This window comes from Brachycentrus maculatus, unplaced genomic scaffold (genome assembly GCF_059751285.1).
Source record: "Brachycentrus maculatus isolate JH-2025_06_01 unplaced genomic scaffold, ASM5975128v1 h1tg000261l, whole genome shotgun sequence".
Classification (NCBI taxonomy): Eukaryota; Metazoa; Arthropoda; class Insecta; order Trichoptera; family Brachycentridae; genus Brachycentrus; species Brachycentrus maculatus.
In genome coordinates, this window is record NW_028281012.1 from 2,795,001 (window position 1) to 2,820,718 (window position 25,718).

At 31.6% G+C, this 25,718-nt stretch overlaps 1 protein-coding gene across 1 annotated transcript in view; it reads left to right on the forward strand.

The window, feature by feature from the left end:
* Dhc1 (dynein axonemal heavy chain 1) overlaps nucleotides 1–25,718 on the forward strand; it is a 60,584-nt gene that overhangs the window by 13,602 nt on the left and 21,264 nt on the right. The window contains exons 4-21 of the mRNA XM_088266120.1: nucleotides 302–582; nucleotides 7,147–7,328; nucleotides 8,842–9,002; nucleotides 9,948–10,064; nucleotides 10,818–11,099; nucleotides 11,785–12,109; nucleotides 12,379–12,602; nucleotides 12,689–12,836; nucleotides 12,946–13,127; nucleotides 13,206–13,412; nucleotides 14,030–14,303; nucleotides 14,779–14,833; nucleotides 15,420–15,559; nucleotides 17,117–17,262; nucleotides 18,696–18,831; nucleotides 20,081–20,250; nucleotides 23,236–23,508; nucleotides 24,859–25,087. Coding sequence (XP_088122246.1) covers nucleotides 302–582; nucleotides 7,147–7,328; nucleotides 8,842–9,002; nucleotides 9,948–10,064; nucleotides 10,818–11,099; nucleotides 11,785–12,109; nucleotides 12,379–12,602; nucleotides 12,689–12,836; nucleotides 12,946–13,127; nucleotides 13,206–13,412; nucleotides 14,030–14,303; nucleotides 14,779–14,833; nucleotides 15,420–15,559; nucleotides 17,117–17,262; nucleotides 18,696–18,831; nucleotides 20,081–20,250; nucleotides 23,236–23,508; nucleotides 24,859–25,087 — 3,532 coding nt within the window. The remainder of the gene's footprint in view (nucleotides 1–301; nucleotides 583–7,146; nucleotides 7,329–8,841; nucleotides 9,003–9,947; nucleotides 10,065–10,817; nucleotides 11,100–11,784; nucleotides 12,110–12,378; nucleotides 12,603–12,688; nucleotides 12,837–12,945; nucleotides 13,128–13,205; nucleotides 13,413–14,029; nucleotides 14,304–14,778; nucleotides 14,834–15,419; nucleotides 15,560–17,116; nucleotides 17,263–18,695; nucleotides 18,832–20,080; nucleotides 20,251–23,235; nucleotides 23,509–24,858; nucleotides 25,088–25,718) is intronic.

Consider the following 25,718-nt stretch of genomic DNA (forward strand, 5'->3'; position numbering starts at 1 on the left):
CATACATACCCGACGATTATTACGACTCCTGACCCGGCCGCTTTCAAGTATTTGACATACCTGATTGTGCCAGGTTTTCCTCGGTCTTCCTCTGCTTCTTTTTCCAACTACATTCGCCTCATAAATTTGTTTAACCGTTCTTTCCTCACTCATACGTTCCACATGTCCAAACCATCTCAACACAGCTTTTTTAATTTCATCGAAAATACTTATCTCTAAAATAAAAAGAATGTAAGGCTACGATAAGTATTATCGATAAAAAAACAATGATTATAATATGTTAAAATTGGTTATTTTATAGCTGGACGAAATCAACCAGTTGTTTCTCCCTCATATGCGCAACAAGTTGATATGGTTCTATCAAGACATGTACGATAGTGAATCGCTGGCCACCGTAGATGTAGCGAAGCCTTCCACAAGCGGCAGGCAGCTAAATCCCAAAGGGCAGACAAACCCTCCCCCAATGAAGAAGAAGCTGTTCCTGTCGGACGGATGGGACTACTCATTCACAGGAGTGTGCATATACATGTTCAGAATAAGCATCAGCAAACAACTTCCCGAGGAAGGTTTCCAGAAAGACTTGTAAGTAAATGAAAAAAAGGTGTAACGTGTAGAGCCATAATGTCCCAACGAATTAATCAAAGATTTAAAATAAAAATAAGACTTGTTGGGTAATATTTCAAAATAAAACAAGTTTTTGTTGGATTGAGTTCTACATTTATTTATGTATATCTTCATACGTGACGCGTTTCGTCTAATCGTCGTTTCGTTTCGGACATTATCAAACACAAGTATATTACGAAACGCGTCACGTATTAAGATATACATAAATAAATGTAGAATTCAACCCAACAAAAACATTGTTTTATTTTGGATATATTACCCAACAATTCAATATAGAATTCTACCAACTGTCTGCAGTTACAATAAATAAAAAAATAAGACTAATATATTATTTTTAGACATCTCATCAAAGATGTAGAAGAATATGGAAGTCTGGGCATTTACGGGGCTGACGACCGTCATACGCTAGTTTAAGTTATCACTTTACATAGTGTAACATTCACCTATTCTACCCATTATTGACAACCCACTACTCAAATTCTTGGAAGTTCTATATATATGAACCAATTTAGAAACATTGTTCTTGAATCACTAAAACTTCACTATAGATTGGTGAGATGTAAAAAAGCTTTTTACTAAGCAGAAACTCTTATATTAGTATGTGAGGTCCGAATCCTGGATTATAATCACACACATAAAGTTACACATTCTAGTGAAGTTCTAGTGATTCAAGAACAAGGTTTCTAAATTGGTTTATATATATATATACAGAACTTCCAAGAATTTGAGAAGTGTGGTTGTCAATAATGGGTAGAATTGGTGAATGTTACACGTGTGTAAAGTGATCACTTAAACCAGCCTGTGACGGTCGTCAGCCCCGTGAATGCACAGACTTCCATATTCTTCTTCATCTTTGATGAGATGTCGAAAAATAATATGAAAATAACTCCTGTAATTTGAGATAATCCAGATTTTGTGAACAAGTATTTGGACACACTCAAAATGTTGTAAATCTAACATGGATACTAAGATATCGTGGGTGTACTGGCAAAAAATGATTACTCGAAAATATGCAATTGTGACTTAATGATGCATTTTATAAAGTTTTCAACATTCTTTAAACTGGAAAAATACTCTAAGTAGTTTGAAACAGCAGTGACTACGTATCTTAATATTCTGGTGGCGGAGGAATATGACGTTGGGATACCAAAATTCATAACACATTACGACAAATGCTAAAATTCGCTAGGTGACTTTGTAGAAAGTAGTTTAAGATGCATTATTTATAAATAATACCTTCATATTTGTTTTGTCATATATACACAAGATTTTTTTATACTCCCAAACAAGTACTACTTTTCGGATGACACACACACACACACATACTACTACTAATAAGATGTAATCTGACGGATTCAATGCGATCATGCCAATAACCAGCTGAATTCTGCCTAAATAAGAAGTACACAATTGTGGGGTTGATTGGACCCCTTCTGAAATAAATTGTATCCCTCGAACAACAAACTGATTTATTTAATTGCCTCATTAGCATTGATAAAATGAAATGAGTTTGTTTATCTTGAAAGAGGGGAAAAATTCTATGATCATATTTCCGCTTGATGTTATACATACCTTCATTTCTTTATTGCATTACATTTGTAGTAAAATGAAGAAATATGTAAAAATTGGATGTATGAGTCGTGGAATGAATGATTTGGAAAAATTCAAACATATATTTAATTTTAATGCTTGTATACAGTGATATTAACCTAATGATATTTGTGAAATGGAGAAATAAGAAACGGGAGCAATAATGGGGTATATAGAGTAGTCTCGGTTATCCGACCTACCGGGGCAATGCCCATTTCCTCTACCCGATTGCTTTTGTAGTTCACTGCATTGTATGTGAGCATGTAACTTGTGTAAAACATGTTAAATTACTTTGCCGTAAGTGCATTTTGATGTTTTAGTTCATTACATTCAGTTACGTTATATGTATATCATTGAAAAATTTACATTGTGCAAATAAAATTAGCACATGTTCAATGTCGTTTTTATTATTTTCCGTGTTATCCGTCTTTTTCGCTTATCCGACCTTACCGCGGCCGGTTTATATCGAATAATCGAGACTCTACTATAATAAAGCTAACAACGTCCATAATACCTTACACTTGTTATTGACAATATACCTAGATAAGAAGAGGGTTCTTCGGCATTCACCTATGGGTGCAAAGGTCAATGGTGAAAAAAACCCATATCTCCATCCGCTGTTACTTTCTTGCGTGTATACACATTCTCCACCCACCCACCCACACCTACATATGAACCCTCGCTAGGTATCTCAGTAAGTATGTACAAAACACAATTATCACGTCAAAATTTATATAATATTATATTTCCCGTCCCCGAAATGCAGAAATATTCACCTCGATTTCATATATTAAAGTATAAACTAAACATAGAACCAATTTGATACAGTGCCCTATGCACTATTAGGAGCGGACTGGGGTCAGCAGTAGTAGATAAATAGTGGAAAAAGATGTAGATTTTTAAATACAATGCTGTAAAAAAATATGACGTAATGGAGTTCTTTATCTCCGTGATTGATTTTTGCTATTGAGTTTTCGAGTGAAATGTTTCAGTACTATACTATAATGCAATTTGATAAAAAGAGAAAAAGAAACAAAAATATAACCAAACTAAAAAAATAAATAAATAAAAATAATTGAAAATCGAATGTCGATCTTAAGTATGATCTTTATTGATCGACGTCTTAATTTCTGGTACAATGGAGTTTAGCGCTTTACTAAAATATTTCACATTTTCCGTCTAACAAGATTTTTCTTTGTATTGTCACCTACACGTTTGATATCAAGGAAAATATCAATCTTTTCATGCGTGCTAACGAAATAAGACAATCTAGCACGAATTTAGTACGACTATTTACACAAAAATATTTTTCTTACTATACTCGTATGCTGCGTGTCATGTCAAATTAAATAATTTACTATCCATTTTATAACAAACTTGCGTTCTAGGTTTTACAGTATTAAATTAGGGCATCAAAAATTTATTATAAAAGCGATATTTCATGCCGTTATATGAATTTTAATTACTCTTTTCAATCATCCCAAAAATCGGAGTTAGCGATACTACCAGGCTTTAATTCTATACTAAGTTACGACGGATAATGAACAAAAATGACATTTCATTTTTTCTAATAAATAAAAACTTTTATTGGAATTGTAAAAAAATCATAGACAATTGAAAAAAAAAACAAAATGTTTTAAAAAACTTTGTTGACAAAATCAATAGTTTTTTAAAGAGTGCAAAGGGTAAACTACAATATGGACCAAAGTCAAAATAAAGGAATGGGTAAATGATCAAAAATTAATGCTGTGAAAATTGTAAAATAAATATTTATTTTTTTAGTGTTATGTTAAAATAGATTTGTAAAAATAACTCCACCGACAAGATACATACGGTGGCTTGGTGGGTCTCTGCAAAAAAAAAACATATTAAGTTGCGTTATTTTTATTATTTAATAAATTATAACAAAAACAAAATAAAAACTAAAGGAGCATTTTTTAAGATTCACATACATATTTATGACACGCGAGTTCAAACTGCCATAGTAAATTTTAATCTGTAAATTTTCCTAATTTTTGTTTAGGTAGCGCGTGTGTTTGACAATGCACAGAAGTAAAACTACCATATATAATATCAGATCAACTCAACAGCCAAACTGTTGTTTTTTGAAGTAACAAAAGAATAAAGATATTTCAAAAATAATGTTATTTGGCATTAATATTGAATTACAAAAATAATACTATTTGAGATTAACTTTGAAATCATAAATAATACTATTTTGCATTATATTATGGTTAACATAAGTTCCAAAACAATAATTGAGGAGTGTGGTGGTCAATCTTGGATAGAATAATGAATATTATGCGTGTATTAAGTGATCAAACTTAAACCAGATTATGACAGTCAAATACCCAGACTTCCACAATCTTCAATTCTTCTTAAATTGAGATTTCAAAATGTCAAAAGATCTTACAAAAGTGTTTTTTTTTACGTTTAAAATAAATGTATTTATAAATTATTCTGTATTTCAGCTAATTGTATTTTAAAATATCGTGTTATTTTAATTTTACGTAACGACTCGAGAAAATGGTTCTATTAAAAAGTAAAGCGTGGGAGGAGCTTTTTATAAAAAAAAAGTTCAGACTTCTCGTTACAAGATCAACCTTTAACTCATCGGCATCTAGCCCCTAAGGTATGGCGCCTAAGAATATTTTATATTCGCATATCAGCCGCAAAAAATTGGCGGTTTATATCTCCTTCCGTTATTTGTACCGTATTTATTGGTAAAACAATAATAGTTATAATTTTATGAGACAGTTTATTTTTATAACTCGATTGGATTTGACGCTTTGACGCTTCAAATATGACTCACACGTGAGCGTTATGAGCGTTTCATGCCTCTAGCGATATAGCAAGGGTTTTTGCCTAGAATTTTCACTAATGAATCACATGAAATCATAGTAACTTTCATCATAAAGAGTAAATCCACTCACTAGTAGGTGAATACTTTAAAATGGATAAAGTTGAAGCCTAAGCAGGGTCACGATAAGCGGTTTTGCATTAGCAGTAGTTAGATTTCAGAGTCACTTGGACGTTAGGTAATTCAAAGAGCGCTAAGAATTGTCGGACTAATTTAAACTAAAAAATTCAATCTCCTTAGTGCGTGCTACCTTTTTCAGAATTTAAGGATTATTTTTGTTTGTTCTCGTTTTATCAAGTGCAAAATATTAGCGCGTCATTGTTTGACAAACCATGTCATCTCCCCTCCGAGTGGGGCAACTTGTATGCTTTCGGGGATACATTTGAGTAGTATATTTGTGGAGGTCCTCACCAAAACGTTACGTTTCCATTATAAATGATTATAAGTAATTAGGATTTCTAGCTTGTATTGTAACGTTTTGGTAAGATTTAATGATTTCATATTGGTTCAACGCAGGATTAGTCACGTTTTGTCGCAACTTTAATGAATATTTCGATAGAATAAAGTAAACAGAACAGATTTGCATTTCAATGATTTTTTGTGCAATATTGGAAATGCAACTTTTTTTTTAGGACCTCAACATAAGTGTACATATTTAAAAAAAAAACTTATTTGTGAATGGGTTAACAGAATCCAGATTCCAGATCAATAGACCAGCGAGCTTACTCATGTTTATAAATAGACTATAATACACATCTACAAGGGACTCGCCCCCGTATCCGCCCACTTGTGCCAACCACGCCCCGTTCTGTGGAAAATAAAATTTTCAAGCCGAAGAAAATTGAAAACCTAGACTGTTATTTAATCATACATATGCGACGAAATTTGCCTTCTGGCCATCTATTTATTATACTCATCCAACCGAGCATTGCCGTATACACGTTCCGTAATAAGGAACATTCGCCACAAACAAAGAAAGCGTCACTTATATGAAGGCAATTTTCCGCTACCGTAGTGCAATGGTTAGGGTGCATGGCTACTAATGTCCCGGGATGGATTGCCGGGGGGTTCAAAATAAATGTAAGACTTTTCATTCAAGGAGCATTTGCCACAAGCAAAGTAAGCGTGACTTATATGGAGGCATAATTATCAGCTACCATAGTATAATGGTAAGGGTGTAGCTACTAATATCCCGGGATGGATTCCCGGGGGGTTCAAAATAAATACAAGATTTTTTTCTCTTACAGTAAATGATCAAAGGTTAATATTCTAAAAACTTTAAAACAGTTTTCATGTTCATTTTGTGAGTCTATATTACCTTAAGCTGGATAAAAATAATACTGAAACAGTTTGTAAAAAGAATTCCTCCGGTAGACACATAAGGTGGCTTGGTGGGTCTCCGACAAATAAAATAATATTTCAATTACGTTTATGGATTTAAATTATAAATGTATGTAGATTAACGTATAAATTTTTTAAACAAATAAACTTTTAGAAGGTTCAACAATTCTTAACAAACCCTTCACCCTGTGTGAACATGTCTGTGACATCATTTAACATGATATTAATTCACAAAATTTTGAGTGTGTCCTAACACTTGTTCACAAATCGGGATTATGTCCAATTATAGGAGTTATTATTCATATTATTTTTTGATATCTCAACATAGATAAAGAAGAATATGGAAGTCTGGGCATTTACGGGGCTTACGACCGTCATAGGCTGGTTTAAGTGATCACTTTATACAGTGTAACATTCACCAATTACACCCATGATTGACAACCACACAACATACTCAAATTCTTGGAAGTTCTATAAATATTAACCAATTTCGAAACATTGTTCTTGAATCACTAGAACGTCACTATAGATGTCAGATTCCAGTATGTATATATATATATATATATATATATATATATATATATATATATATATATATATATATATATATATATATATATATATATATATATATATATATATATACATGATCCAATTTCGAAACATTATATTTGAATCACTAGAATTTTCACTAGATAATTAATAAATAACAAGAGATTTTGTTTGTATAGGTATTGCGGAATTTTGGATGCCAGAACCGTAGGAATGGTGACAGGGATTGAGAGAATTATGGAATGCGTCTATATGGAGGCATTGGCTCACCCTTCTGCAGAGGACGATGATGATGGAAAGTGTCCAATGGTCAAGAACCAATTGCTTCCAGGGTTGAGGTCTTTTTGCAGTGCACTCAAAGGTTTATTTTATCATCTTTGTCAACTTAGAGATGGGCACACAACAAAACGAATTTCAAGGGAACTATGATCATTTCAATTTTATTTATATCCAACTTTTAAATGTGGAGGTCCTCACCAAAATGTTAAATTTCCATTTTAAATCTTCTCTTCTTCTTCTTCTTTTTGAAGGGTTTAGGGATCTGTTGGTGCCTCCGCATATCGCTCTTGGGATGTTGACTCCCAGCTGTCTTTCCATCTTTTCGGAGGTCTGCCTGGGCGTCCTTCAGGGGTAACTTTAAGGGCGATCGTGGAAGCCATTATAAATGATTTTAAGTAATCTGGATTTCTAACTTGTAAAATTGTTACGTTTTAGTACGATTAAATGATTTCAAATTGGTTTACCACAAGATTGGTCCCGTTTTGTTGCAACTTTAATCGATATTTCGATAGAATACTGTAAACAGAACAGATTTACATTTAATGCAATATTCGAAATGTAACTTTTTGGTGAGGACCTCCACAAATAATAATTTATTTTTGTAATATTTTATTTTTAAATCTATCAAACGTTTATAACACGTTTTATTTAGCAATGTACTATAAGTTTTTTAGACGATCAATAAGCTTTTATAGCTTAATAATAATAATGATAATTATAAAAATAAAAATAATAATAATAACGCTTACTTTATCATTCATCGTTCACTTTGTGTATTACCACTTTAATAAACACTAATTTCTGACTACCGGCTTTGGAATAATCCGTCATCAGGTTATTAAAATAAAATTATGACGGTCTATTATTATTTTAAATAAAAAAAAATGTAAGAGAGAAAGAAGACAAATGAATCACAATGGGAATATTTTTAAAAGTGGACTTAAAGTTAAATTAAGTTGGTTATTTATTATGGGTACGTCTTTATTATTGCTTTACTTATTTCTAGATTTATAGATTATATTAAAAAATACCAGTTTTATTTACATGTAAAATTTCTTCATTTTACTATTTATAAAAATTGTGCTTTTTCTGATATAAGTTGATTAGTAAAATTCAGAAAAAAATATTATTAAGGCACCTTAGATGTTCTTTAATTCTGAGATTGAATTAAGCGATGTTTTTCCTATGTAAAAGGCTGTGGTATTACACAAAGTGAACGATGAATGATAAAGGGAGTGTTATATTACCATACCACAACAATGATTTTAATATAAAAAATATAATAATAAAAATAACTGAGAGATAAAAAGGGGATACAATTTTTTGTTACACAAAGTGAACGATGAATGATAAAACGAGTGTTATATTACCATACTACAACAATGATTTTAATATACAAAACATAATAAAAATAATAACTGAGAGATAAAAAGGGGATACAACTTTTTATTACACAAAGTGAACGATGAATGATAAAGAGAGTGTTATATTACCATACCACAACAATGATTTTAATATAAAAAACATAATAATAAAAATAACTGAGAGATAAAAAAGGGAAACAAGTTTTGAATTGTAAATTAACTGTTTTTTAGTATGTGAGGAGGTTTGTGATGAAAAAAATATTTTTGACGATGGAAGAATTATTACCAGAAATTTAGAGAGTCCTGAAAGCATAAAAGCCTTGGCAAAGCGACCAGAAGAAGTCGCCATTCTTGAAGAACGAGTCACAGCCTGGATTAAGCGCGTCATGGAGGTATTAGATTCGACATTTAATACTAGACTGTGATATTTATTTGATATTGACCTGGACAAAGTATCTATAGCGCAGTATTTACCTATATTACCTTACTTTCATATAATAAACGATCAAATCAACATTGCACCAAACTGATTCAGTGCCCTATGCATTGTGGACGGATAAGGATCATTAGTAGTAATAGTAGTAGTTTGTATGAATTTTATTTTTATTAAAGAGAGTTTCAATCAGTTTCTTCTCAAATATTATATTTGATCTCGTACAACAGTTTGTGTAAATTAATGAAAGCATTTATAATTTGATTTGTTAAGAAATTTATTCTGGAAATCCTGTATCTTGTTAGCGAAAACTTATTCATAGATTTACAGGTATTCAAAATATATAATGAATTTACGACATGTACAAAAATAGAAACGAATGATAATCAGAAGGTTCAAAGTAGTGTATGATATTTGAGTATTTCAGTACAAGATTTATAAAATAATATTGTATCCGAAAGGTATGATAAACAATTATAAAATGTACACTAAAATCAGATATAATAAAATTTATACGAGACTAAAAAGTTACAGGGAAACTGATTTCATAAAAAATATTAATGGGTACGTTATAAGCAGTGGCGTGCATTTTATAAAGGCACATAAGCAGTGCCTACTCTAATGAAATGAAAAAAATATATGAAGATAACTGTGATTTTTCTCGGTTATTTCTCCGCGACCAAACACGCATTATTAGAGTTATGACAGATAAGTTTTTTTTTTACTGCCAACCCTGATTAAAAACTCTGTACATGCCACAGGTAAGTAGTTATTAAATAAGTTAACTTATGCTCTGAAGACTTATTAAACTTAAAAAAATACACAAACCTTATCTTCGATTATTGTAGACTCGATTTTTATAAATCTATCTATTTTACAACTTTATAAAGTATTGTATCATTAGGTGTTAATGGAAAGTGAGCAGCTCAGGCGTGAAGTGGATTCCAGCGGTCCCCAAGATGAGCTAGAGTACTGGAAGAAACGAGGAGCCCAATTTTCCCAACTAGTTTCCCATCTGCAGGTAGAATAAGAACCAAACATAATTAACAATGATGGCTTAAAGCTGATAACTATAATCGATATATTACAATGAAAAGTAACTGATGTATCTTGCCGATTATTTACTGTTCTTTAGTAGAATCCATATTGAGATTAGAATTAAGTCTTGGGGACATTCGACGAAAACAAATTAAAAAATGGTTGAAAATCTGCAATATTCCATAATCAAAAAAATAATGCCCAGTCATATATATAATCAAAGGTACAATCCAATCTTGATTTATAAACATTTAAAATTACTGCCGGTTCGTGGAATATTGTGGATGAGTATCATCGTTGAACAATAAACTAGACAAAAATAACGAAATCCCGTGATACACGATTTACACATAACGTAGGTTTGATAGTCCCAAGAATTAACAATAAATGTGGGAGTCGAACACTGCAATATATCGTTCCGAACATTTTTAATTTGTTGCCGACGGATGTTAGAGGTCAAAATAAAATATGGAACAAAGGCAAAATAATGGAATGGGTAAATGATCAAGAGTTAATTTTATGAAAATTGTAAAATGTTTATATTCTTAATTTTTTCTCTTTTTTGTGTCTATATTAGGTTAAAATCGTTAAAAACAGTAAAAATGTATTAAAAAATACCTTCACCGACAAGACACACAAGGTGGCTTGGTGGGTCTCTGCAAAAAAAATCTAATTATGTATGAATTGTGATTTAAATAAATGTATACAAATAAAAAATAAATTATTTGTCTCCCAGGATCCAGAAGTACAAACGACTTTGGCTTGCTTACAAGCCGCTCAGTCAAAAGTTCTACGGCTCTGGAAAGAGACCGACCATAAGATGACCTTCTGCTACAACGAAGCAAGGGACAATGCCAAGTTCATCCAAGTCATGGAAAAGTGCTGTCACTCTTTGTATTTGGACGCACCAATCCGGATGCGAGATTCAATTCTCAATCTTCTACAGACAGTCAGGCTTATTCACAGCGTATCACAATTTTACAATACTTCCGAGAGAACGTCTTCTTTGATGGTCAAGGTATGAGAAAACGAGTACTCAAACAACATATTGAACTTTGCGTCATTGTACATACATGTACATGTTTACTTATCACATACACCTTAAGGTAGAGACTGACCGGAGCATTTCGTCATAATATAACGTCATAACATTGCTCGCGGCGAGCATCAGCGAGCATCCGAAACTAAGGATGGAGCGCTCGGCTCGGTGTACTGACTGCCTGAATGCTCGCATCGTAACGTAATACGTTACGACGAAATGCTCCGGTCAGTTTCCACCTTTAGGTTACTACCTTTCTAGTAATTGGCAAACACCGGGTGTTGAAAATGACTTGGGTCTTTCCACGGAATCAATATATCTATCGATCCTACCTTCTTCCTTTAATCAATATTCCTTTTCTTTCTTTTTTCTGTGGAGTGTAATTCTTCAATTAGATTTGATCAGTATTTAAATTTTACATTTAAATTATAATTAAGTTCATATGTAATGCATAGCATAGTATATTATAATTATAAGAAATGTAAAGCACCTTGGAGCCGATATTTTATAAATATAGGGCTTTACAAATTAGCCAAATATTATTAAAATTATTATTATTATGCACTGCACAATTCGTTCGTTATAACCTTTAGCAGATTTCAAAACAATTAATTGAAAGCTTTACGTTTACTTTCTGTGGGGATGATTCCATATTACATTTCAGATTACCAACCAAATGATAGAGACATGCAAACAGTACGTAACAAATCGGGGTAAAGAGACAATTTGGAGTCAGGATCGGGGACAAGTCAGAGAGAAGATGATCAGTTGCATCAGACTCAATCAAACCTACCGATCAACTTATACTATGATTAAATCACAACCCTTTCTACCAGACCAGCAACCCTTCGGGTTCTCAGAAAACTATGTCTTTGGAAAGTTTGATACATTTTGTTTAAGACTCGGAAAAATTATTGCCATGTTTGACTTAGTCGATGATTATAATGGCCTTTTTCAAAAAAGAATGGAGGGGTTACTTCTTGGAGAAGGTGAGAGTGCAAATCTTGAAACACAGATAAGATTTTAGTTTCTTTACACTCAAATTAATCAATTTATTCGATTTATTAGATTTAAGTTATGTACTGACATTTCTTGGTGGAACTGCATTTTATAGAATAAAATAACAACCATGTAATTTTTTCCACATGAATTTTATTTGACCACCAACCGGGTTTCGTCGTGACATACATCATCAGACTAGTCTGATCACTAGTCTGAAAAATTACATAGTTGTTATTTTATTCTATATTCGATTTAGATTTGGAAGAAGCCATGCGGACGTTTGAAGAGGCAAAGTCTGGAGTTACAACAAAACAATATGATTATCTTGACCATCGCAATACAGAATTCGATAGGGATTATGAAATTTTCATGGAAAAAACCAACACTCTCAAGGAAAGCATCGGTAATTGCATTGAACAAAATTTCTCAAGCGTTTGGGAGACGCCTCAAGGAATCAAATTTTTGGTTCGATTTGAAAAGGTAATAAAAACTACTTCTTACCAAAATTAACTTTAGTGAAAACAGAATCTTTAAGCAACATCTTAAAAATCATGATCACATTTTAGGTTAGCGAAAAAATCCCGCTAACGGAACTTGACGAAAAATATGACAGAGTTCTGGCATACTGTGAACGTGAAGTTGAAAGAATTTTAAAACTTTATAGAAAGCAAAAAGACGACCCTCCAGTTCCTAGAAATTTTCCACCGATTGCAGGTTTGGATATATAATACAATATATTATATTTATTTTATAATAATCGTTATCGTTATCGCTCCATCATTTATAAACCGTTATTTACCAAAAACATTATGCTTGCTTCTAGGTCGAATTAAATGGGCAAGGTGTTTAAAATATAATCTCGCGGAACAAGTTGAAAGTGTTTCCACGCATCCAGTACTGAAGGAAATGCCAGCTACTGTCGATATGCTTCGCAAGTATGCTAATGTAACACATACTTTGGACACATACGAAAATGACATGAAAAGTTTATGGATGAACCAAAACGTAACATTTTTCTTGTATTTAGTATTTTGGACTGTAGAGTTGATTATCATAATGAGTAAATAAAATTATTTGTCGTAGGTCTGGGATGTGGATGATAGTTTAAACAAGACACTCCTGACTTTAGAAGTTGACTCTGGAAAAGTAAAAGTTAATCTAGATTCAACTATAAAACTTCTGATAAGGGAATCTGATTGCTTGACCAAGATGGATATTGACTTGCCGGTAGTTTGTCAAGCTCTGTATAGTAAAAAGGATTATTTTACACTTGTTAACGATTCACTGCAGGTATTACAATTCTATCTGAATTCTGATTCTTCCAAAATCTGATATATGTATTTTTGCAATCGCTGGAGTTCGCCCACTCAGAAAATTGTGTGCACAGAATAATTGAAAAATATTGAATTTGAAAGGCTTTTTTCTTATTATTTCCTTATCCAATCGACCACTGCGATTATTTCTGATGCGTTTCTTATATTGTAACATACTTTTGTTTACCCCTATTTCCATTGAGTATTTTTGATATTAAGTACATACTTACATTTCGTTTTCTTCTTGTATATTAGACTATTTAATCCATTTATTTTTACACAATACATGATCATGTAACAAATTGGCTTCGCCTGTTGAACATTTCATGTGGAATAAAACAAAAATTATTTTCTAAATTTGTTCTAAAAATCTATAATTTCACAGAAATTGGGATACATACTTATTTTGCGAAAACGTTTATTTTTAATAATTTATTTAGGTCGCATACAAAAACACGCGCGTATTCGAATACAACGTTTTTTCAAAATTTTAAAACAATCAGTGAATACCTTAAGTAGTTTTGAGATTTTGAACAAACTGACATTAGGATTTTAGTTTGTATAGAGAATAATGTCTTTATGATTTTTTTATAGTTCTTAATCAATGATTTCCTAACTACGGTCCGCCGAGTCAAGCTTGAAGTTCGGCCCTTGTTTCTACCTCAGTTGGTCTGTCTATCCATGTTACTGGTGCCAGCTCTGCGTACTCTACGCTGGACCAGTCCAGAGTGGAAGTCGTTCGTGGACAGAACCAATACGGCCATCAAGAGCTTCGACGTGCTGGTCACAAGGGTACACGATGTGTACTCGAACAGAATTCTGCTCGTCATAGCTAGCATGCAGGACATATCTTTGCACGCATTGCCCGGTAAGGAAACATTAACATTTTTATACAAGGTGAATGAAAACGGATTTTCGGAACAAAGTGAACTGAAAACTCTTGTGGTGATTTTAATATAAAAACAAAACAACATTTTGAGTGTGTCCTTTTTAAATATTTTTTTGACATCTCAATCTAGATCAAGAGGAATATGGAAGTCTGTGCATTTACGTGGCTTAAATGCCCAGACTTACATTATCTTTTTGATCTTTGTTTGAGATGTCAAAAATGTATAACATAACTCCAAAGTGGAGATAATCCAGATCTGTGAACTAGTATTTTTGAAAATATTCAAAACAAAACAGGACTTAGTTTCGGAACTTGAATTTATCAATTAGTATTATTAAATATAATGTATAATATGAATTTTGAATTCATGATGCTGGACATCGTTTTTTTAGAATTACTCAAACATTTACGATTTTTTTTTTTGATATTTTATTTTACTTTTTTTAAATTATAGATGACGATCCTTGGACAATTGAAGAATTCTTGGAGAAAACTGAATCCACTTGCAGGTTAGTAATCTAAACTAGCTAGATAAAGTAATTAGCTGTAAAATCGATTGTTAGTGAAGACTATGTTTCAGCGACAATATTTGTGAGCTCATGAAGCTCGGTCTCATGAAATTTTCACATCTAATTTCCTTCAGGTTGAAAGTTTCTAGGCCAATTATCATATCACTGTAATAAAGTTACTCCGAGATATGGAAGCTCTAAATATTCTACGACTCTCGAAATATAAGGTGGAGCAATATTTAATAAAACATCTTTCTATCCAGATTAAATAAATGAAACACTTTTCAATTCACTACTACAAGGCTACAATTTCTAGAAACTTAAGTAATTTCAGTTTTCTTTTCTAAAATTTGGCATCGGAGGGGGTTGAAATCTGAATTTGGCAAACGTAGATTTTAACCCCAACCCAAATACTCGCTTTTCCCGGTGACGGCTAAAGGGTAAAGCCCCCTAATCACGTCGCTTTCTAAGAGCGAGATTGTGCTGTTTCACGTGTCGCACACCTTGTGGCTCGAAGTTTAGTCTTATGTCTTAAGAAATTTTACTGTTATTTAATCGAATTTCAAGAATGTCTTATGTGTTCCAGAAACGCTGCCATTGAATTAAATAGAAAAAGTTTGATGGTCGAAGAAGCGGTAGAGGAAGTCTTAGAGCTAGTAAAAAAGGCTGCCCAACAGTTCAAAAATGATGATATTCAACCGGAATTCGATTTTATGAACGACGATGGTAAATATTATATATTAATACAAATATGTATTGTATATATATATATATATATATATATATATATATATATATATATATATATATATATATATGTATGTATATATATATATATATATATATATATATATATATATATATATATATATATATATAAATACACACACACACGACACGAGTAGATGAAGGTTTTATGCTAGTAAGTATTATAAGGTCAACCTAGATGACCTAGTAACCCGACTGATTGCTTATACTACGAGTGCATAGTAAAATTTCCTAGTTAATTATGGTTAATACAAAGCTTTTTAATTATTATTGAAGTTGAATAATGACAATAGATCTAAGAAACAACAAATATTAATAGAGTTTATGACTAATGGATACATATTCGGTTATCCGAATGGAAAGGTAGGTACTTTTTCTGGATTTATATTTATTACCAGCTTAAGTTTTTTGATACGCACACAAACGACACAACATTTTTTTTGAACGGATTGGCTTGATTGGATTTAAACACAATTAAATTCAAAATGTGAATTAAGTAAAGACTTCCTTTTAAGAAATCGTTTTCAAAGTAACGAAGATTAAATTAAAAAAAGCAAAATAAATAGCACTATTTTTATTTATTGATTTGGCGTTTAATTTGTAGAACTCCATTTTAATTTATGTATTAATTTTAAATCAAACACAGATTTTTTGAGTCTACTAAGTTGTATTTTATTAACAAAAACACTATATTGTGACAATTGTTTCGCCTTGTTAGGGCATTATCAAATGAATTTGAAGATCAAATGGACTACGGTCCTTATGTAGCTATACAATTCTAAGCGACAGTTTTAACACGTGCAGCAATAATTTATGGGAGCATACAGTAGCTAATGGGGGTTGTAGGTATGTACCCTTATATTTATTTTCTGGGAAAGGAAGAATTTATTGACATGGCAATATTTTGGAGAATTAATATTTTAAAGCTTAATACAATTGTTGGTAATATTATTTTTAAGAATTTATGTATACAATTGTCACAATATAATTTTCTATGCGTTTTTGTTAATAAAATACAACCTAGTAGACTCAAAAAATCTGTGTTTCATTTAAAATTAATACAAAAAATACTATTCTTGTTGATTATTTTAAAAATTAAACTCGTTTAAATACCACTTTTTTAATTTTGTTTCATTACACACGACTATTTTTGAAAACTACAGTTATTCTCATCAAAAAGTGATCACATAAAAAATGTAATCACCTGTTGGTGAGAACAAATGTAGTTTTCGAAACTAGTATTGTGCAATGAAATAAAACTCAATAAGTGGTATTATAAAAAAAAAGTTTCATTTTTAAAATAATCTCCAAGTCATTCCATGTAGTTAATGCCGAATCAATACATAAAAGCTCTATTTTTGTCATGGAACATTTACAAAACATCTGTTTTTATTGCATTGCAAATGTATTTTTTTCAATAAAAAATGAGTATTTATTTTTAAATGCAGACATATAACTCTATTTTTATTTGACCAAGTTGAGGTTACACCGACTTTAAGCTGATATTTTTTTAAGATGAGGATCACGCTAGTTTCGAAGGTGGAAATGATGATAGTGGATCGACTCTGCAACAGCAGGATTGGACTGCTGTTTGGGAATGTTTTGACAAACCTCACACTCTTCTTTCAACGCCGGGAGGTGGTCTTTCAAAAGGAATGCAGGTAAAGTAAATTAATTTTTTTACTGCAATATATGTAAGTCTTTATGCGTGTTGGCTGAATGGATTGCGGTTGGAATTCTTCGCTGTTTGCAACACGATTCTGAAATAAACATTTCGTTTGAATGAACTAATTTTGTCTTTCAAATAAATCGAAGAACAAATAAAACTGCTGTGGTATTATTACGTAGTACAAGAAATTTTCCTAACTTCAGACCTGTGATTCAAGATGGACGTTTTTTTAAAATAAGGCGACATTGATTCTTCTGACAATACGGTTCAAAAATGCCTATGTCTTTAATAATTAATGAAAGTCTTGATGGAAATGTGATAACTTATATCTATATTTATGTATTTTTGGCCTATTTTTTTTTTTTATTTTTAACTACAACGAGTTTAAATGGATCATCTGCCAAAGTTGAGAATTCACATCTACTATTTTTAATCTGAAATTCTAAACTCTGAACCTCAGCATTTAAAATCATGTATTTTTTTACGAATTGGCGACTTTCATGCGTATACCGTTTGAAATCATATCAATCCAAAATTATGCTTTGTACTTGTTGTTGTTGTAAATAATTGATTTTTACAGTATGCGGAATATGAAAAATGAAGAGTTTTTTATATTTGTACTATCACGTTAATAATATTTGGTCACAGTTAAAAAAGTAATTATCTAATTTTATAAATGAATCATTCGTAAGTAGTGTTCATGGTAAAAAAAAGTGACTGAAAATGCCACGTTGCAATGCCTCTCAAGCTCTAAATATCAAATTAAAACACCGACTTATCATTAAAAGCCTGTATTTCTCAAAGTAAACTGATGCCTTTCATCGTCTGCGAAGTTCCTTTTAACGCTAATGAATAAAGTTAATTTTTAACTTTTGATTGTGTCCATGGGATTACTTAAGAGGTCTTTTAAGTGATCAACATCACGACATTCTCGATTTCCCAGTGGAGTGATATAGAGTCTCGAGACTTTTATATATCTTGATTGTCGTTGTCTCTTTAATTTTGCAAAATGAAATATTTCAACCGGTGACAAATAAATGTAACCGGTTATAGTTCATATTTAATATTTTCCCCGAACCTTCCGATATGTTTAAAACAATGTGTGATGAATAAGGGACTTAAGGGTAGGAAGGTGGCTTGATGATAAATGTATAAATGTATAAAATGGGTAAATATGGACTCCCATATTCTTCTTCATCCACGTTGAGGAGTAAAAAATGTAGAAATATTATTATATATTATTGCTGACCAATAAAGCAAAAAAATGAGATTTAAACATAAATTTTCTACTCCTTTGAATGAATAAATTATTTCACAAACATATCTTTAAAGAACTTATGTAATAGAATTACAAAAAAATCTGTAGAAACGTTTTGTAACAATCCCCTCACTAAAATATGATACATTTCTTGGATTTTGAAACAGGATATGGTGAAGAATGCAGTGAGTGAAATGCGAAGGTATTACAGCAGAAAGGTTATAGACGTTCTGATTAAAGTAACGAGACATTCCCTTGACATGTTGAGGAAAAGATTTACTATTGAAGCGGAACAATTAATAGGTAAGGGAACACCGATATTATGAAATGAAATAACAAAGGAAAAGATGTACAACATTTTGAGTGTTTCCACAAATACTTGTTCACAAAATCTGGATTATCTCCAATTACAGGAGTTATTTTTATATTATTTTTTGACATCTCATCAAAGATGAAAAAGAATATAGTCGTCAGCCCCGTAAATGCCCAGACTTCCATATTCTTCTTCATATTTGATAAGATGTCAAAAAATAAAAGAAAACCTTTTTTAAAATTTATTGAATCACCACCTGTACATTTTTGCTACTTGAGACATTGACTGAAAAGAGCAGGATTTATTTTCCACTCTGTGATTTTATTTGCCATCAATATTATTTTGATTTTTATATCTTTTTCCTCTCCTATCATTCCGCTTCTTTTTCCTTTTCTACATAGCAGTAATACCCTTCACCCTGAGTTGCTTTATTTGAGTCATCTGCCAAAATCCGCTCATATATCCATTGATCTGGAGCGCAGTACTGGTCACTGCCTTCATATAAACGCCATCGCGTTGACGACCTGTTGACTCTATGTGCGCCCTATATAAATTAAATGCGGATAGAGCCTACGAAAATTCGTATTTCTATTTGCTGTATGATTATTCTTGAAACACTTTTTTTTCATTTAAAAAGGCAGAGAAATATTTGTGTTTTTATTATTTACACAAATATTTCAACTGTAGAGCCTAAGCTGCTCATTATTAAAAATAGGTATCAAATTGTGGTAGAGTGTGTTCGAACCGAGAAACTCTGACTTAAGAGTCCGCGACACTAGCCACGGTACCACAACCCGACTTACTTGTCATACTTATATTTATGAAGTTTTATAAATCTACATTGTAAAACCCTAAGAGAGTACAAGTAAATTCTACTAATTTATCTTTTAGTTTAAAATATGGCTATGAATTGTATAATTTATTGATTTGCCATTAACTTTCTCGAATAACAATTCAATTCCATTCAAACCCTTATCCGCACCCTAATAGTGCATAGGGCACTGCATTATACAAACACAGTGTTAAAACAATACAAAACACTGGAATAACATAATGTTTTAAATATGAAAATTTAACTCTTGGATAAGACCATTTTTTAAGTTAATTAAACAGGTTAAATACAGACTTGAACATCTGCAGTTCACAAAACTAGTCGTGTTTACATTAATGAATTCCAAAAAGTGGTTTTATTAAAGTTTTACATATTTTTTACATGCTTACATACTTTTATTATTACAGCGTCCAAAAATAAGCCAGTTTTCTTGCTGCATACGACTCTAATGATACCGAACGTGTCAGTAAAACCGAGTGTTGACGATATTCAAGAAGCGCTGATATCCGCTGGAAAGAGTATTACTGGAGTAGCGAAAGGAGTCGGACAGTGGACAGGAGGAAAGGGACAGGTATCCGTCTGAAACACTCGAAAATATTGCGACCAGGGCTCGAAATGGACTTCTAATCTCGATTTTGGTAATCGAACGTCTATTCATCAGCGTCAATATTCTGATCTACATAAATATGTTAAATCAGTATCCATAGAAGCCTTAGCACTATTCCGTGTCTCTCTGCTGTGCTAGTCGGGGTTATGGAGGCGCGTGTGTACTGGCCAACGTCGGGTTAGAATCGGACCTAGTTGACAAACTGAACTAACTAACTACTAATCCCTTCCACTGCCTACACCGGGGTGTACACTTCTAGAAAATTTGGTGGTGGTTTTACAAACTTGTTTTTATTTAGATTATTAGTGACAAGGGATATTAAAAGCTTTAAATTTTAATAAACAGTTAAATGGATTTACAATTTTGTTGCACATGTTCTATAAATTTCTCAACTGATTTCATAAAACATACAAAAAAATGCTTTGCAAGAGAAGGTCTGTCAGTAATCCTAGATGCTTTTGTATCAGATCTGGGAATGCGGTGGGACAGCTTTCAATGTGCTAGTCAGGGTTATGGAGGCGTCTATGTTTGAATTGGATCTAGCTGACTTACTGAACTAACTTCTAATCGCTTCCACTGCCAACGTTTAGCAATAACCCTTCTATATTATTTTATTTATTTTTAAGAAGTTAATCGAATCATGTAGTAGCTCAGGTTAATGAGGGAAATGGGAACACTGCAATCGGACCGCAGCGGTTTGTTATTTTCGCTCTAATTGGTCATTTTATTCCATTTCCAGCCCTGGGCAAGTGATTGAATTACAATTGCAATACTAGAAATAACTTTTAATTATTAAATTGTTACTTATTATAAAAAAATGTGGTCAATTAATTTTTGACGATTTCATACTAACAAACAATAAAACAAAATGCATAAAGTATCCTTAATGGATTGTTCAGTAAGAAAGGGTTATAAAGATATATAAAATATTATTAATTAATGTTTTACTTAGTAAAAACCACTATTTCTTAAAATCTACTGTGACACGTGTTTCGATGCATTCCGCATCATTTTCAAACACCGTACGGTGTTTGAAATTGAATTATATAAAATACATTACTGGTGATGTTACATCCAATGCTGGTCAATCAATAGTACTTTTACTTATTTTTGAATTTGTTAATACCGTAATTATCGCACCATTAAAAACATCTAACGATGAGTTTACTATATTTATAACATAAGCATGATTTGCATTCGTAATTATATATGTTAATATATATATATAAAAAAAAAAAAATATATATATATATATATATATATATATATATATATATATATATATATATATATATATATATATATATATATATATTTATTTATATATATATATATATATATATATATATATATATATATATATATATATATATATATATATATACATATATATATATATATATATATATATATATATATATATATATATATATATATATATATATATATATATTTATATATATATATATATATATATATATATATATATATATATATATATATATATATATATATATAAATATATATATATATATATATATATATATATATATATATATATATATATATATATAAATATATATATATATATATATATAAATATATATATATACATATATATATATATATATATATATATATATATATATATATATATATTTAAATATTATCTAGAATAATTTTTTTTTAAACATGTAAATACACGAATATCGAAGTAACTTAATTTGTTTGAAATATAAGCACTGGCAGTTCTTAATCCTGCATTGCATGGTTTTTTTGTTTTCTACAGCTAAAGATGGTAATTCGATAATAGATGTTAAATTAAGATTAAAACATAGAACTTTAAACAAATTTATGCTGTATTTTTTTCGTAGAAAACACCAAAATGTTTTTTTTTTTAAAACAATGTATATAATATGTATATGATTTTTGGATTCTCAATAGGACTGAGATGTCTCCAACGAAGTAAAAAATGGATATTTTCAATAAAAGTTAAAAATAAATTAGAAATTTAGGTAAAATGGTGACAGTTAAAAAGTGTTTAAAGAAATTACTTAAACATTAAATAAGTTAATTTCCAATTTCTTCTCCTTATATCTATGTTGACACATCTTTAAAAAAAATCTAGATAATTTTTAAACGTTTCCAGTTCATTCTAGTTTGATTTGATTAGTAGTGTTTGTGGATGTGATCCCAGTACCTATTTTTTTTATATCTGTCACATAAAAAATCTGACTCTTAATTTCACCCTTTAGAAAGACGCAATCCTTATAAAGAAAGAGACGTAAAAACACTTGAAATTTATAAATCTAAACGGTAACACATGCAGTGTAGGATTAAAAAGAAAACAATTTTCCATGGATTCAAATATTTTATTACTTATCTAGTCACGCTTTACTTATAATGACTTATTATGATGTGATTAATTAATTATTTTTTTCTATTTTACCCAATTCCCGTGTGTCTGTCGTGTGTACGTTGACTGTGTTTTATGTCTGCACCATCACATGTGATGTTTCTATATGTCTTACCCTCACCCGCAACACCCACCGGCTTGTCGCCCGCACGAAATAAACTAACCCTATGCTCTGTTCGTCGTCTTTCTGTTGTATACGTTGTAACATGTATATTTCGTGTTTCCCTCTGTTGTTTTCGTTGTTCCGCATATGTAACGTACGCTTTCCATTGTGTACGTTGTAAATATTACGTGCGCCCTTTGTGTTGTGTACATTTCGTTGTATCGTGTCGCTTAATCCAACGCGCTTTGCATGCTACTGGCTCACAAACTACGTGCGCCCTTTGTGTTGTGTACATTACGTTGTATCGTGTCGCTTAATCCAACGCGCTTTGCATGCCACTGGCTCACAAACTACGTGCGCCCTTTGTGTTGTGTACTTTACGTTGTATCGTGTCGCTTTATCCAACGCGCTTTGCATGCTACCGGCTCACAAACAGCCGAAGCCTAGTTGGAAAAAGGCAATAGGTCGCTCCTCACAAGCCCTGCTAGATGTAGTGTCCCGCCTCGACCAACAGGGGAGCGGGCTCTCCAAGGCGTCCAAGGTGCCGGAGGACCCCAAAGTGCGAAGGAAGCGCCTGTACAGACTGGCGTCGGTGGAGAAGCCGAGCTTTACCTATCAACCCAAGAACTTCTATGCTCAAATTATGGAGAACAAAGAAGTCGGCAAGATCCTCTCCCTTTTAGCCACCTGCACACAAATCGTCAAACAAGTAAGATAATACTAATCACAAATTAATTTTAATTAATTTTGAAAGCATGTTTTTTAAATGGAAGGTAGAAATTTTTTAATGTTTACTTTTAAAAAATTTAAATCAAAATAGGTTTTGAAGCATCCCATGACTTTTACCTAAGGGGAACTTTCTCCCTTACAATAGGTGGATCACACATATTGTTTCGGCCAAAATCTGTGTATTTTTCAGAATAATTTATGTATTAAAATAGTATTCATAAATGTACGCGAGAAGAACAAAGAGACGCAGTTCATCGACTTTTATTTTGTTTATAATATTGTTATAATATTGTATAAGGGGTGGCGGACAAATTTTTGTGTGCTCAGATTAAATAATATTCAAAACGTGTATACGTCGCGCTCGCTCTGTTTCTATTGGCGTCGCTTTGTTCTTCTCGCCCTTGTGTTTTGTAATTTTTGATATATTGTTGTCACATTGTTCTTTTCACTTTGTGATTTTTTGATAAATAAATAATTGTCTCCATTTGCGCGTTTTCGTCTTCCTCATCAAAAGTGTTCCAGTACCGTTAGCAATATAACACATGTAAAGGTAGATTTAATGTAATTGGTGCTTATGTAAATACTAATTAGAATTTTAAAGCATTTATTTAAAGGAAGATAGAAATTTCAGAACATTTATATTTATTTTAAATACAAAAATGAATTAAAATACGTTTCGAACCATCCAATACAATTGAATAATACCTCTTAAGAGCCTGACTCTTGCCTAAGGAGACCTACCTCCCTTAATGTGTGTAAAACAAGTATAAAGGTAGAGTTAATGTAATTGGTATCGGATCTAAGTGATTAGGTGCACAAGTGCTTTTAGCACCCATTCCATAATTTTGCTACATAATTGTTTCAGCAAAAAATATCGTCGAACAAAAAAGCGTCACTAGAAGGGGGGGGGTTACAATCCATTGACGAGGCACAGCCATCCTTAAAAACTTTATATTCTTCTTCTTAAAAAAAATTACCAGCTATCTTTTTTTGGCTGACGATATATTATATTTATATTTCGATTTTCATTTAATTTAACCCATATTTTACGATGTCACATTTAAAATATCGTACCAAAATATGTCAAGTGTATTTTCAAAGAAAAAATAATTGAAAAATACGATGGTATCCTTTTATTTCCAATTGGCACTTAGATTTTCTGTTCTTTCAACCCTAAAGTAAACCTTGCTCCTTATTATGAGCATGGTTTATTGTATCTTACTCAAATTCGATACAATAAAGTAAAATCAGAAAACAATATTAACTGATATCATATTATGTTTTCATCATCACATCATGACAAATTATAATTGGTTGGTTTATTCAACAGGAACTGACCGAGTTTATAAAACGTTGGAGACCATATCAATACCTTTGGAAGAATGAAAAGACCCTGAGAGAATTATTAACGTCTAATCTGGGAGAATTTGAGCAATCATTAAGAAGACACAGTGAATTGGAATCAAGACTATCAACAGAAGCAGATTTACATATATTTTGTTCATGTTTGGCTGTTACAACAGATAAATTAAAATTTGGCCTTCTTACTGAAATTAAAAGTAATAACAATAAAAATAATGTTCATTTTATGCAAATATGTTTTAATATTGTACAACATACCAGTATGAATCAGAACTGGGTTTGTCATATTACTATAGGGTCATCTCATAAGTAATGTGTTTTCATAAGACGAAGACTACAGTAATAAATAATAATCGGACTGGCCAATTTCTGATGAATATGGTTGGTGGGGCATCGCTTCCCATTCCAGCCTTTGAACCTTCATCCTCGCCATGTATGGCGATTGTGAAAAACACTTTTCGTCTTGAAACAAAAGATAGTCGTTTTTCTTCTAACGCTGATATAAGCCGCTCGAATCACTCGCAGTAAACCTGCTTCGTTATCGTTTGGTTGGGATTTCAAAACTTAAAGCGGACTTTTTAAACCTTTCATATTCCACTTAACGGATTACAACACCTTACGTAAGTAAAGACCTTCTTTAGCCTGGGGTTCTTTGTGGTTCTACTTTCCCTATCCACTGCCTTCGGGGTTGATATTTTTATAAAGAGCCCATTTCTCGTTACCAGTTACTATTCTTAAAAAAACACTCATTCCTGAGACGCGACAGAAACAAACAGCATAATTTCACTCTCTGTGGAAGATTAAAATCCGAAAGATTGTGAGGAACCC